The sequence below is a fragment of the Amaranthus tricolor genome, chromosome 7 (assembly GCF_026212465.1).
Source record: "Amaranthus tricolor cultivar Red isolate AtriRed21 chromosome 7, ASM2621246v1, whole genome shotgun sequence".
Lineage (NCBI taxonomy): Eukaryota > Viridiplantae > Streptophyta > Magnoliopsida > Caryophyllales > Amaranthaceae > Amaranthus > Amaranthus tricolor.
In genome coordinates, this window is record NC_080053.1 from 20,020,827 (window position 1) to 20,036,652 (window position 15,826).

Sequence of the window (15,826 nt, forward strand, 5' to 3'; positions counted from 1 at the left end):
ATATTGGCAATAATTGTATTATTCACTCGTCATTCTTAATTTGTAATTTTTTAATTAATTCTTGATTTATAAGTTAAAACATAGTATAGTAAGATCTTGTTTGATTTGTCTTAAAATGAAGATTACTAATATCAAATTTTATAATTTTTTATTGTACATAATTAGAGATATTAAGAAATAAATTAGTGCATTAAACTACGTAAAAAACACAAATATTGCAAGTAATTTGGAACAAGAAAGTATATGAGAGATTGATGTGATTATGCGTGCTAATCTGATGAATTCAATCGCACAAATCGAAACGTGACTCAAACCGGGATATTCCAAGACTGACAAGCAGCTTCTTGATAAGAGCTGGACTGCCAGGCCTCTTTTCAAGACAACCCCGATGAATTCCTTTGATTAATCAATGGAATGATCGAAGTTCTTGGATAGATTGAAGTGCAATCTTGAAGGCTGATCAAGAGGATGCACAATCAATGGAGGACAAACTGGCCCAAGTAACCCAATTGCAAGCAATTGAAGAGAAAATTCAAACACTTGAAATTTTCTGAAATTTGGAATTTTATTCAACAATCAACGTCCATTACAATGCATGAATCAACTATATATAGAGCTAGGAATGAGAGGTAGGCTATTTACATGGATGCCTAACGGTTATTAACGGTCATATCTACACACGTGCCTATACACACGCTTAAGCTTAAAACAGAATACTCAAGACTGTGCAGTAGCTGTTGGCTTGATCTGTTGACTAAGCGACCTTGTGCTCTGATTTCAATGCCTTTCCGTTGACTTTCAAGAGGGCTCTTGGACCATGGTGGCTAGACCCTTGTGCAAAGATTCCAACCCTACCCTCCACGTCAGCATACGGGTTCAGGTCGTGTCTGGATGGGCTTGCCAAGTTGGCCTGGTCAGTGGTCAGAAGCTGTTGCATGTTTGAGCTTACTGACCATGTTGACTGTGTGACCTTTGCCTCACTTTTCCACATGCTTCCAATGATCATGCGTAGAACCTTTGGACCATGGTGGCTAGGTTCCAGTGTGGAGATTCCAATTATGTCCTTCACGTCATCAAATGGGCTTAGGGTTCGTCTGGGTAGGCCCGCCAAGGTGGCTTGGTCAATGGAATTGGTCAGAGGCTGCTGATGTCTCTGATCTTGGGTTGCTGCAGGTCTTCTGTATTCATTTGATGCTTCAAACTCTTGGCCTTGTTTTCCCATAATTAGTTCATGATCTTCCTTATTATTTTGATTTATCTTGATCTCCTTGTAATGTGCATAAAATCAGAAGCTATACAAACTCCATCAAAATCAACATGGTGGTGTTTGTTGCTCTTGTTGTTGTTGAATTCCATTCTTCTTGGGTTGCTTCTTGAGTCTTTGCTGCTATCTCCATTTGAGCCTAGCTGATATGGTTCAGAGATGTCCTTTTAGAGAAACGATTTCTTAGGAGACTGACGGATTTTTATTGTAATTGCTATAAAATAGTGGAAAACACCATTAATTTTGAAAAAATTACTGAAAATAATACAATATTTTCTTAATTTCTCTACAATTATATTAACTTTAGATAAACTATGAACAACATTAACTTTGGGGTTTTTATAATGTTAACTTTAGTTTATTAATTAATTATCAATTTTTTTTTATCATATAATCTCATATACTTTGATTTTTAATATGTTAGAGTTATTCAAGGAAAATACCTACTTCATTATTCATGGTTGATAAAAAATTATTATTATTGTAGAAAATTAGCCAAAAGTTATATTATTTCTAGTAATTTTTCCTTTAATTTTTTTGTTAAAGTTTTAAAAATAATTTAGCTTAATATATGTTCAAAACTAACTTCTTAAATCGTGATAGGGCTTAAATTTAATGTAATTAAATAGCTCAATAAGATGTTTAAGATCAATAAGTTTTTAATCTTGTGATGATTGAGCTAGCTGTTAAAGTTCAAGGTAAATGTTTGAGAGCTCTAGATTTTAGTTATATGAAAAGGCACGTTATATTTACGTATTTAGAAACTATTTGTGTGAGTTTGAATTTTACCCACCATAAAAAGTCAGGGTAAGATTTATGATTTTGAAATGATGACTAATGAAAGATACGAATTTGTGATATTTATTTTAGTGTGATTTGTCTTTATGTAGTAATGTATATTTAATTTAAATGGAGATTATATTTATAATTACTTCTGAAGTATGGTTGACTAATTATGGGTTTAACTCATGAACTGAATTTTATGCATGAAATGAACATTTGGTAGTAAGATTGCAATTAGTTATAAATGAGTGTTTGTGATAGTCTTAGTAGTATAAAAGGGAACATAAGACCAAAAAGTGTATTAGAATTTATGAAATAAAATGAAATAAAACAGTATTCTCCTCCTCTTCACAATTTCTTCTCTTCTTTCTCTTTTTTCTATTTTCATGGTTGTTTGAAATTCAACAATCATAATATAATATTAAATGAGTAAGCATTGTTAAGTTTTTAGAGTAATTCCTTGTCATTTAGTAGATTGATTTGAGTTTATTATAGGAATTAGAAAACTGATCAACATAAGTCAATTTGTGCATGCATATTTATAACCTTAAATCATACTCTACAATTTGAACAAATTGAGGATTTATTTGGTAATCCCCAACAAATATAGACTATACAATATAGAATGAGAATGATTGGAAGTAAAAGAATGAAGGAAATATGGAATCATATCACACCTCTCAATTCTCATATTTAACCACCATTGTAACACCCCTCATCAACAAACCAATGAATAACTTTGACATCAACACACCCTACAAAAGAATATCTATGACAAATATTTGCACTTGCTCAAACCTAAACCATTCTTCTAACCTTGATCTAACTTCAAATTCCAGCATTAATATTTGCTTAAACATTAAAGATGATGGTTCACAAGGGGTGCTTGGTGCAATGTAGTTTCCGTGTTCACGTTTAGTGGCTTGATATCTCTGCTCTGCATGTACGCCACGAATTGTCCAGGCAACTCTTCCAAGACCTCTTGAACCATGGATCGTTGTCCTGCTGCATCAAAAGTACGTCTCTTTTTAAAGTGTACGTGAGTTAAAAATAAACATAGTAGGTAAATCACATATATCCAGTCTAAAAATTGTCCATACCACAGGATTATTGTCCATTTTGTATTAAATTTGGAACCGATGAGTAGAAATGTAAAATGGGAAAAGCATCAAAGATCGGTTGAGTATATGTGACATTAACAAACCTTGAACTTCACGCATAGCGACGAATTGGACAATGTCTCGTGTAGCTATTCGACCTGTAGTGCTTTCCAATCTCTTGGTATCAGCATCAAGAATCTGTCACAAATCACAATGTAAAATTTTTCCATTCACTACAGGTAGAGGTGTTCATTCGGGTCATCGGGTTGATTTTGAGCCGGTATTTAGGGTCAGTTCAAAATCGGATTTTGCGTCCACATTGATTCTTACATTATTTTAAATTCATTTTAAAGTCGAGTTTGGTTATAGGTCGGGTAAATATCGGGTTGAACACCTCTAACTACAGGTTACCAAGAAAACGTAGTGTACGTAGGTGTAGCCATTTCACTTCTTTCTGCATATCTCACCAAGTGAGAATCTAGCAAGACTAGCACCGTTTGCTTGATACAAGATCCAAAAACGATTGCACAAGAGAGATCTGTTGCTCTTTATAAATCGGTGAATTTCAATATGTACAAATTACGCAGATAGTTAGTTTTACCTCCATTTGCGTAAAATCAGCAGCACCCACTCCAACAATTAGTATTGATAGAGGTAAATCAGATGCCTTTACCACAGCATCTATAGTTTCTTTTATATCTGTGAGAACTCCATCCTGAAAGAAAAGCAAGAATTTTGAAGGGAAGAAAAAGCCACATTAAACCCACCCAAAGTAGACATTTCTGACATGCACCCTCTGTTTCGTTCTAGCTCGAGAAAATATGTGAGCCTTTTGGTCAAACTATTAACAACAAAAAAACTCAAGGGATTCGTAATTATAAATTGTATCTGCAGTTTCATTTCATGTATTTACCGTAATGATTAGCAATACGTAGTACTTGTTTCTAGTATGTAGAAGGGACTGGACAGCAATTTCTGCTGCTTTGTTGACTACATTGCCAAATAAAGTAGGCCCACTAAGTGCAACAGATTGTAGAGCAGCGTTGTAGGCAGCCATAATCCCTGCAATGCCTTCAACCTAAATGAGATGCGAAGATGTATAAGAAAACAGATACATCTATATTTCATGTTTTGGTACATCATGAACATGTGTAGCAAAAAATTAGCTCCAAGGCTAGAAGTAAATGTTGCACAAACCAAAATACCTCATCATAAGGGCTTCCATTCAAGTTAAAGCAATGGGAAACACTGCGGTCCATTAACATTCCTCCAAAACCCCAAGCAGGAAAACGCCGGTCAGAGTCGTAAAATTGTAAAACCTCTCCAACCTCCATTATAGCCTGTAAAAAATCCAATTGTGAATAAGTTGTGCTTCTATTCCTTTAGAGTAGTAAGGACATCCGACAAGATAAGACTCATAAAATGAAGTGTGGGTGGCAAAAATGAAGCGCGAATATTAGAATATTATGTAATCGAGGTGTTCTCTTAAAGTTGAAGGGAAAATTTTATCGAACAACTATTAAACCAGCGCAACTTTATTGATCAAATGTTGGCTTTTAGAAAGGAATATAATTGAAAGATGGGAGTAGCAAAAATTCGACTGCTTCAATGGATAAGTGGACATACTTTCAGGGATAAATTTCGAAACGAAGATATAAGAACGGATTTAGGAGTTGCAAATATTGAGGAAAAGATGAAAGATAATTGTTTAAGATGATTTGGGCATGTGAAAAGATGTGGTATTAGTGAACTGGTATGGAAGATAGAAAGTTAGAGCTTAGGAGAAGAAGGAGAGGAAGACTGAAGATAACTTAGAGGATAGGAGCAGAAAATGATATGAAGGATCTAGATTTACAAATTGAGATGGTAGAAAATCAAATTAATGGAGAAGAAGAATTCACATGGACGACCATTGGAACTGAATCAACTGAAAGATTGGTTCATGTACCCGATCCCAATCTTTTGGGCATTGTCTTTGTTGTTGTCTATTGTTCTAAGTATGCAACCATGGAAGCAAATTTATACCTTCACCCTCGACAAAATGAGAAATTCAAGGCAGAGTATGCAGCATAAATCGACATTTTGGACACTTGACTTTGAACCGAAAAGTGGAAGCGGTGATTGACTTCCATTGCCTACATTTAACTAAATAAACACCTTAAAGTCTGACTACCTATATAATTAGTGACTTCATAGATTTTCATGGTCTTGAAAAGTCCTTACTTGCTGGTAAGCATTCAATCTGCCAGAGGGGTCAATATAGTGCAACGACTCCGAACTTCTCGGATTTCCATTTGAAGCTGCCCAAAACACAACGAAGAATATGAATACGCATAATCAGCTGGTAATTCAGATCTAAGGCATTTATGAAGATTACATACCTGTAAAGTCAATGGCAACCATAAAGTTGAGCTCAAAACCACTAGAAATGTAATCAAGAAAGCTGTACACCTGCTTTTCACTGAATGCATCTACAAATAGCTTACCATTAAGAACCTGCAGTCATCATTACTCAACAATATTAGTAAAACTGTACAAATAGCTGCACATTATGAATAAGCATAGTATAATTCTTTTAGCTTTTTAACACAAGTACCTTATCTTTACCATGGTGTGTCTTAACAAAGTTGAGACACGTCTTTTCTCTGTACAGATTTTCTAAGGCTGACATTGATGTGTGAAGTTTTCTGTTTCAAGTGTATTCATTTGTTATAACTTTTAAGTATAGCACACAGAGCTAGAGAGCACAAGTTGATATGCAGATAAGTAGAAAAAAGAAGGAACCAAGGAAGATTACCCAATTAGAGTATGACTACCATTACTGTTAAAATCAAAACACTCAATAATCATTGGATTATCCTGCAATAGAATCAACAAGAACATTATAAGGATGAACAATAAAATTCTTCAATTCGCTTAATGAGAATGTCAAAGTATTACTTATAAACTTGCCTTGCTTCCAAACTGTTGTGTAGTCAAACAAAGAGGCCTCCAAACAGGATTCAGGTTGTTGTTAATCACCTCTGTCTTGCAGATTGGAATAGCATCTCCAGTCTCAACTTTCCTGGATATGCGCAAGAAGGGATCCTAAAAATAATGTGGAAATTAGTATTGACAAATTAAATACTAGAAAGTACGAGATGAACCATAAAAGCTACACAAGTTTACATACACTTTTGGAAAAGCTATCTTTGTTATCCAGATGGGTACAACGGAATACAAGGTCTACAGCATGTTTAGTAGCAAGAGTTTCTTCTGCATGAACAGTTACCATGCCTGCATTTTTCCTTCTTTGGTTGTGCAACTTTAAAGTCAAAGTCTTATCACGTTTAGTGAAAATCTGCCAAAGAAGAACATAGAAATACTATGTCACAGCTTGTAAAACCCTCAAAAAGGCGCAGTGCCCATATCTGGTGCAAAAAGAAAGACAAGTTTGTTTTCCAACTGAAAGTACCTCTGACAAGACACAGCTAGCTTCTCCAAGAAATTCTTGATCCTGTAACTTGAGTGCCTGAACAAATAATTGTAGTTTTTGTCAAGTCAGAATTTGGTAGAACATTGTTCTATTAAACATATTCTTCTATCTAGCTAGGGTTGGAAAACGTTTTATGAAGCAGTTTTTTTTTAATTAATACTTATATTATTTTTCAAACTAACTGACGGGGAACTAACTAACAATTACACAGACTAGCTAACACCCTGTAATGAACTTACCTTAACTGGCACATTGTTAAATTTTGTATCAACATCATATAGCTGAAACCTAGTATAGACAAAGAATGAATAAATAAATAAATTGCACTAACAAATATGTAGAAGGTCCATCTGGAAGAATGCTTACACGAGTGACTGAACAATTTCAAACTGGTAGGCAACAGGTATTTTCTGAATAAAAACAGGATTCAAGTTGTTTAAGATGACCTCTGTACGACCAATTTCCAGAAGAGTCCCATTCTGCTTCTTCATGTAAACAACAGCCATGGGATCACTCTGCATATTGAAGCAAAATAGTCATTAAAAAAGTTTAAACAAATTGTCTATTATAATAAATTGCAGACTTTAGAAAAAAGGAATATGTCATAAGTGTGCAGCTAGTTGCAGCGTGTTAGGCTAGCTTTACTTCAAATGACTTGATCAATACACCAATACAACTTCCAGAGTTGCAGTAGTTGTTTAACTAAGCGTTTCCAATGATGAAGGAAGTCGGACTTTCAGGGTGAAAAATCAAAAGCTAAACAACTACTTCAACACCTACCTCAGTAACTAGACCCAATTATTAAGGGGTTCATGTGAATTGAGCTACCAATATTTGTCGAGTTTTCTACATCTCGGGAAGTTATAACTTCCGATGTAAGTTGATGTAACTTAATGCCTGCAAACAAACATTCAAAATGGCTCTGACAAAGGATCATACATTTGATAAAAGGTTAAGATAATATACCTTTGACATAATGTCAAGATCAAGCAGCCCTGAAGCAGACAGAGATAACTGCAGAACAAAGTGCCATGAATCAATTTCTCTAAGTAGTAAAAGAGATAGATCATCAAAACACTCAAAAAAGCCAAATGATCACTAGTATTGAACATGGACACACCATAAAATAAACTTCTCAAACAAGAAATCAAATTTTGTATATTCTCCTGAAATTCTGATGCACGGAAATTATTAACTCACAGCTCAAGAGTAAATAGCAAACGCTATAAATCCTTCCTCTATTAACCTGCCTGTCCTCTTGATTTCATTATAAAGGTTGTCCAAAACTCATTGCAACACTACCGACCAGTTGAAAAGGACGGGGAATGTAAAAGTGCTTTTCAATTAGCATTTCGTGTATGCCATTAAAGCATAAGAGCATTATAGGTCAATAGTCACTACCACTTGAAACAAACTTACTTAATTGTATATAATACCAGAAATATTTGAGAATGCATTGAAACTCAAAGCTATGATCGGAGATTTTAAAACAGTAACCATGTCAAGTTTCGGACAGTCTGCTATGACACCTCCATACTTCATTTTGCACAAAAAACATTCAATCAACCCAATGTCTAAACCTCAAGCGTGAGACATAGTGTGTCTCGTTTCGCAAAATCAAAACATCCATCCCATATTGCCAACGAAACACAGCCCAAATTGACAAAGGTGTTGTATTGGTTCAGCGAACATCTGACCAATATTGTAATAAGTTTCATGGCCTCCATACATTTACAAATTAAAGGAGAGAGATTTAAAGCCAAGAAAACTAAAAAAAAAGTGTGCTTAAAAACACATCCAACGCACGAAAATTAATTTAATTTCCTTTTATTAAATTTTTTCTGCATATATAATGTATCTCATACGGAATCAGAGTCACTCTAGATTGTGTTTCACAATCTTGTTCTCGTTCCCTATACTAGACCAGATTCCATTCTAGATAACAATGCGCCTAAGTTTCCATCTAGGCGGGGTTTAAAGGGTTAGATGTACCTAATAGTCTCGTTCAACAAAGATATTATTTTCGATTGAACTTTAATATCAAACAAATATAGTGAACATAATATAACGAATGATTTCACTATAAACTATTATAATAAATAACCAAATAACTAAGAAACTTTGGCTCCCTTGAACAAAAATCATGAATTTCTTTTACAAATTTTTGAGTCTGATACTGACAAATAAGTGAATCATACACAAGGACTTAACTTCGAGTAACATAGATTATTAGATTCATTAAAGAGGAAAAACGAATTGGAAGAGCATTCTCCAAATTATTTAGGCAAGAGTAAATCCCAAAGATCATTAACTTAAAACTAGAAAAGAAAACAAAAGAGGCAAGCAATTTGCAAATTAATGTCAAAAATTGTAAGAGAATACAAGTTTTCTAATCAATAATGATAAACCCAGAAAATTAATTAACTTATGACTAGGAAAATTATCTTACACATAGGCTGCACACCAGATTGCATGCTAAGAAATCTGGATATACTTTACACAACTTCTATTTAATAATCGCAAAATGAGTTCCTTAATAAAGATTTATTCTACCATCAATTCAAGGTCTTTCCATTAGTAGGTTATGTCTATGTCCTTGTTGGCTTGCACTTAAGGTTTATGGAAAAATCATGACAAGAACTATAATTCGTGCGCCATAGAAAAATATAATGATTTAAAGCGCAAATTATAAGTTTTTATTACTCGTATAACAAAAAAGTTTCTTCTATTAATTTCGTAAAAATGCTGTAAAGCATACTTTTTGTGTCATGAATCTTAAATAATCAAGAAACTTACCTCTACAAGTTCCCAACTCAAACCCAATTTGCACACATCAATCGCGGTATATTATTATCTTTAACAAGTACTCATAAATATAGAAATAAAGTCAAAAACACAACAAATAAAAACACATTGACGCAAAGATAATTCTTTTAGTTGATTGGACAAAATTAAAAAAAAAATCCTTTAGATGAATGCAATACATGGTTGAGACTGCAAGATACATAAAAGAAAGATTAAAAAAATCAATTAAAATTTATCTTTTGGGAACAATCTATGTAATCCAATTATGTGCAATTCAAAGAAAAATAAAAATCATATTGTTCTCTTGGCAAATTGGTCGAGTTTGTATAAAGGTCCATATTAAAAGGTTGACAATGTTCCATCCAAATCTAAACTATTTCTTAAACAGGTTGAAAAACACAATTCTAACCCAACTCATTTATCAAATATGTTACCTATTCAATCCTTAAAACCATTAATTGTTGATTACAACAACAAGAACAATGACAGACCTTTAACTCCAAAAAATCGGGGTCGGCTAGATGATCAATATATCGGCATCAATAGTCATCCACTTAGATTCTTCTCCAATTATTTTGATTTTTACCTCAATTTGTAAATCTAAATCCTTCATATATTTTTTTACACTCTTGCCTGCAAGTTCCTCGCCCTCTTTTTAAGTCTCCCAAGCTCCAAATTTCAATCTTCCATCTTAAACGATTCTCTTTCATCTTTTCCTCAATATTTGCAACTCCTAAACTCCTTATATCTTCGTTATGAATTTTATTTCTCAACGTATGCCCAATCATTTATCGAAGTATTAATTATAGATTATTTAAACTTTTTACTCTAATTATTTTTAATGATTAAAAAATATCTATCAATTAAGTGAAGCAATTTGAATTCAACTATGCTAGTAATTATCATATTTCGATCTATCAATAGAGTTTATTAAATTTCTTGTCCCTTATCAACATTTATTAAAAAAGTTGAGATTTTTATACATAAACAAGTCAAAAGTAGTCTATGCTTGAGTTGAAAATATGAAGTTCATCAATTAAACCTGTTTAGTTACAACTAGTCTCTTAAGAGACCGTCTCTTTGAGAGACGTATTTCAAGCCCAGCCCATTTAATATTAATGCCTACTTAGCGTATTCTTAATGCAACTTATGTTATCCTTAATGCTTACTTAACGTATCCTTAATGCCTACTTACAATATTTTAAAAAATATATAATGGGTCAACCCAATTAGAGATGGTCTCTCAAAAAGACCGTCTCTCACAAGAATTTGTGGTCTAGTTAAACAAGTTGAAAAACTCAACCGAAACCCACTTCTTATAGATCAAGTTTATACTAAGAGGGTGTTTGGCACAAGGAAATAGGACTTTAATATGAGCCTTTTAAGATGAGATTTTTAAGATAAAAAAGTCTTATTCCTTGTTTGTTATGTTAGGAACTTAGATGTAAGTGATAAGAATCAAAGTCTCAACTCAAATACCATCCTCCCCCAACACATTTATCTTGGGAACTTTAGAATTTTTAATCCCATTCCCTATTTTCATTCCCTTTAAACAAACAAAGACTTGAGACTCTTTTTACCCCAAAGTCCCATTCCCTCCTTGAAATTCCATGTGCCAAACACCCCCAAGTTATCTAAACGGGTCAACTTTTATACTTCCTCTGTTCCAAAATACTTGCAACGTTTGCTTTCTTACGCAGTCCAATGCACTAATTCAATCCTTAATATCTATAATTATGTACAATAAAAAATCATAAAAATTTAATATTAATAATCTTTGCATCGAGACAAATCAAACAAGATTTCACTTGACTATATTTTAACTTATAGATTACAAATTAATCACGAATTAAGGTAAATAAGTGAATAGTGCTTATATTTTAAATGTTGGGACTATATTGGAACAGATGAAGGAAGTCTAATAATTTACTACTAAAACCTAATCTCAAGTACTACAAAATTATAAATTATGAAGAACCCTAAAAGTAAAAAATTCCAAATCTACAAAACCTCAAACCCTAATTGGCTAATGTTAATATGGGCCCCAGAAATCCACAATTGTATATAAAAAACCTAGATTGAGCCGTCAACATAATATATCAACATCATGAAAAGTATCTTTTACTTTTATAAGATGTATATATGTCGAACCATCGCAACCAATTTGAACTAAAACAACATGCAATTGTAAATTACCAAGCATTTCATATCGATTCTTAACAAAATCAAAAGGTTTATCGTATTAAATTTTGCTACAATTTAATATTAATTGAAATTCAAATAATCAAATTAAGTAATACCTCAATTTGAGTGAATAATGGCTGATAACCTTTTTTACGATAAAAGTGATCAACGGCATCGTTATGTCCGGCAGCAAGCATCGGTAATGGTCCACCAACAGCGGCTTGTCCAGCCTTCAAATCTGAAAAACATCCACCCATTTTTTTTTTTTGTATGATTGATCTCTACACAATCTGCAAATTCTGTGTCCTGAATCCTGATCAACTATACTTACGAACCCTTAAAACTTTTGCTAAATTAGTATTACTACTTCAACAATAAACTAAATCCAACATATACAACTTACGTAATTCTCAGCTAACTTGATTTTTATATCAATGATTTTGGTAAATTTCTTTGAAACTTTCTAAAACGTGTAGTGTAACTTTTTTCTCAAAATAAACTATAATTTGGTATAATTTTAAATTTCTTTCAAAGTTTTTAGAGTAGTTTTATGTATCGGTTAAATAGCTATTTAATATTATTTTATTTTTTTAATATTTTTTTCGTTTAGAATATTTTATTTTTGTGGAAAAAATTTGATTAAGATTTTTAAGACATACGCTAAAATATATCCAAGTGAGATCTCGTTAGATTCGTCTTAATGTATATCTTTTTACTCTATATTTTTTATAATTTTTTATGACGCATAAGTAGAGATATTAAAATTTAAAATTTACTTTAAAAATTGTGCAAAAACTAAAAAAAAAAAGGAATATATAATATGAGAAATGAACTTTGTGTTTTGAGTTCGTCTCTCCCGAGAGCCTTTCTCTTCCATAAGTAGTTTATTTTATTTTACAATATTATAAAATAAAAATGCTATTATATTACATAGTGCTTTTATCATTTTCAGTAAATTATTATGTTACAAATGGTTCAATTATTACATTAAAAAGAAACAAATTTTATACAAATTATTATTGTTGTGTTATTTTTAGTGGTTTATGATGTGTTTTATAGGAATAGATAAAATAAATTGTTGTAGAGATTTGAACACTTATTTCTATATTTGCTAATGGAATGCATTATCCAACTAACTTTATCATGAGGGTCTTAAACATGTGATCTTTGTAAAGCTTTGCCAACTAAGCTACCATAATTAATAAGGAACTCATTTGACCTTTTATATATAAAATAAAATATGTTTGTTAATTGTTTATTTGAAACCATTAGCAATTTATATTTATATTTTTTTTGTTTATTAAAATTTTCATATTTAAATTAATGTACAAATAAATAGCTTAGTTATTTATATTTAAATTAAGGAACTCATTAATTTGCAATTTTTTTGTTTATTTTATTTTATTTTTTTTGTTTATATTTTTAAAAGCAAAATACTGATAAATTATTAAGTCATGATAATTTATTTTACCTAAGTGACGTGGAGATTTACATTTTAAAAAAGTTAAAAATAATCTGAATATTGTACAACTTGAACTATACTAACAAAAATAAATTATTCCTTTTATGTTAATCTCATACATAAGTGTGTCTTTCCCAAATTAATAGGATTAGAGCTAATCATGTGGGGACTATTTGTCAAGCGGGCCTAGCCCTCTCGACTCGAAAAATAGGCGAGTTAGGACAACAAGCTTTAAAAAGGTTCAAAGTATATATATAAGAAAAAAGGTGCAAATAAAAAACGAAAGAAGTATAATTTGGTAGCTTTTGACATATAAATATCTTATTCCTTTCATTTTCTAATGTTTTTTACGTTTAGAATATACTATTTTGGAGAAAAAAATTTAATTAAGATTTTTAAGACACTAGTTGTGGGGTCGCGTGCGTATTACACTATCGAATTTAATTATGATATTTTACACATTTGTATTGACAATAATACGAATGAAAATATTAAAATGTCAATATGTTGCAAAGGTGTGGCCGATACAAGTATTGAAAGTGTATAAAATAAGTAAATTATGCAACAGTTGAATGAAATAAAAAAAAATTTGGAAGACTTGCTTACAGTACCAATGACTATCCAACACGCTAAAATGCAATAGATAGTAGGAATTAATATAAAATGTGCTCATGGAACATCTTGCACCAACCTTTTTGAGTAGTTTTTTTATTTGTTTATATTTATCATCTATTTAAGTGAGAATTCCTTAACAAAGAGTAGCATCAACTATACATTCTACGAGTACTACTCATCTCCCTGCCTAACTATGGCTTCTCTTCACTATACTCCTTCAAATCTGACAAAAGCAATTATAAATTACACAGCTTCTAAATTAGAAAGAAAATAACGAAAACCCTAAATTTTCATTCAAAAATAATAATAAAAAAAACCCTAATGTTCATCCAAAAATTTAATGAAAATCCCCATTTTTTCATCCCAAAAACTAAATGATAATAACCCTGATTTTTCATTCCAAAAAAACAAAAAACCTATATTTCTATTCAAAAATAAAACAAAAACCTAGTCTTCATTCCAAAAACCAAATTAAAAAGAAAACTTAAATGTTCATCATTAAAATTAAATACCTATATAAATTGCGATGAATGTATAAAAATTCAAAATTATCAACCCAAAAAGTTGATGAATGAAGAAATATACATAAATCATAAGAATTCAAACAACAAAACGAAACTAACCTTGAGAAAATAGAGTAGAATTAACGGTGATCTAAAAAAAATCTAAAAATTAACCCACAAAATTAAATAATTATTGAAGAAAAAAGAATAAAACAAATATATGTAACCCAACACAAAATACATAGCCAACATTGTAAAACACAGGGGCGGTTGTTAGGGCATTTAAGGTAGCCAACCGCCTAGGCCCCCAGAAATAAGGGGCCTCAAATATCAAATAGTGTTATTCAGGCCCGATTTTGAGCAACATATTTTAAGTGATTTTTTGTAAACCTTTTTTATATTTTTAATTAATATAATATTACAATATATTTTATCCTGAATAATTTTTCTTAAAATGGAAAATATTTTTATCTTTAATATATTACATACCCCATTTTAAAAAATATCGTAAAAATAAATAAAACTTCCAAATTTTTTGCTCTGCCCCGTGTGAGTCAAAGGGAGAGTAAGCAAGATCCTTTTAGTATTCAGTTGATACATGATTTTATTAATTTAATTTATTATAACTTTAATTATATATAAGTAAAAATATTAGCAATTAAATTTATATTTAGAAAAAATTAAATAATTATTTTTGTGAAAGGAGATAAGCTCTTAACTCATAAGCATCAATCAATTATTATATTATATTATATATTATATTACTTGTCTACTATAATAAAAGGTGTAGTTAACGATATATTCTGGTCTTAAACGTGTAACGTGTTTACCAAAGATTCTTCCTTAACAAGTCTTTCAAAATTTCCCGTAAAAAGATTAGTTGTTTACTAATTCCCCACCATGATCAACTTAAGATATTAAAAGTTGAATATTGTCATTAAAGCTAAGTCCACATTTTTTTATAAAATATGATATTGATTTTTAACAAAATTAATGTATAAGCATTTTTAAGAAAAATAATAGTATTTATCATCAAGATATATATCACTAGCTTTAAATTTTTTTAATTATGTCGTGTAAAACTTTTTATCATCAATAATACATTATTAGAGTGATGATTGTTATTAAAGGAAATATGGCTTGAGCAAGAGAATAAAAATAGAAAATTTAAAGATATAAACTTTTCTATTTTAATTAAATGTCTTATTTATTTTTTGACTTTATTTATAGATCACTTTGGTTTGTATCATATTCTCGATCTATTATAAGTTAAAACATAGTTAAATAAAATCTTATTTGATTCGTTTCAATGTAAATTTTATCAATATATCAACTTTTATAACATTTAAACCAGTACAATTACGACCCGTTTGATTAGTGGTATTAAATTGTGGTAATGGGAATGATTTATAGTGTAAATTTTATCAAAATTTTCACATCATTCCCATGGTAATGAAACTTTGATCACAAAAAAGTTTTTTTATTTACAATTTTTCATTACCACCTCTCCCAATAGTAATGCAATGGAATGAATTTGATGAAGAAAATGAGATGATTAAAGTTAGATAAGTATGGACAATGGTCATCAAGGTAGCCAAAATATTTTAAATCAAAATTACACTAATTATTTATTCT

General features: G+C 31.0%; 1 protein-coding gene across 1 annotated transcript; it reads right to left on the reverse strand.

Annotated features, from left to right (window-relative positions):
* Positions 1-1,552: 1,552 nt before the first annotated feature.
* Positions 1,553-12,033, reverse strand: LOC130818952 (protein BONZAI 3-like). The gene is made up of 16 exons (XM_057685237.1): positions 11,728-12,033; positions 7,589-7,636; positions 6,989-7,137; positions 6,862-6,910; positions 6,602-6,658; positions 6,320-6,487; positions 6,100-6,234; positions 5,945-6,006; positions 5,744-5,834; positions 5,529-5,643; positions 5,371-5,447; positions 4,353-4,487; positions 4,061-4,225; positions 3,749-3,862; positions 3,252-3,345; positions 1,553-3,052 (listed from the first exon to the last, which is right to left on the reverse strand). Exons 1-16 carry the CDS (start codon positions 11,866-11,868, stop codon positions 2,907-2,909), a joined length of 1,746 nt encoding a protein of 581 aa, XP_057541220.1. The 5' UTR covers positions 11,869-12,033; the 3' UTR covers positions 1,553-2,906.
* Positions 12,034-15,826: the final 3,793 nt, after the last annotated feature.

Excerpts from the sequence above, each read along its gene's own strand:
- LOC130818952 (XM_057685237.1), bottom strand. The coding sequence starts at position 11,868 with ATGGGTGGATGTTTTTCAGATTTGAAGGCTGGACAAGCCGCTGTTGGT. Across the intron at positions 7,138-7,588 it reads ATCTTGACATTATGTCAAAG|AGTGATCCCATGGCTGTTGT; the intron begins GTATATTATCTT and ends TTCAATATGCAG. Across the intron at positions 6,659-6,861 it reads TTAACAATGTGCCAGTTAAG|GCACTCAAGTTACAGGATCA; the intron begins GTAAGTTCATTA and ends TTATTTGTTCAG.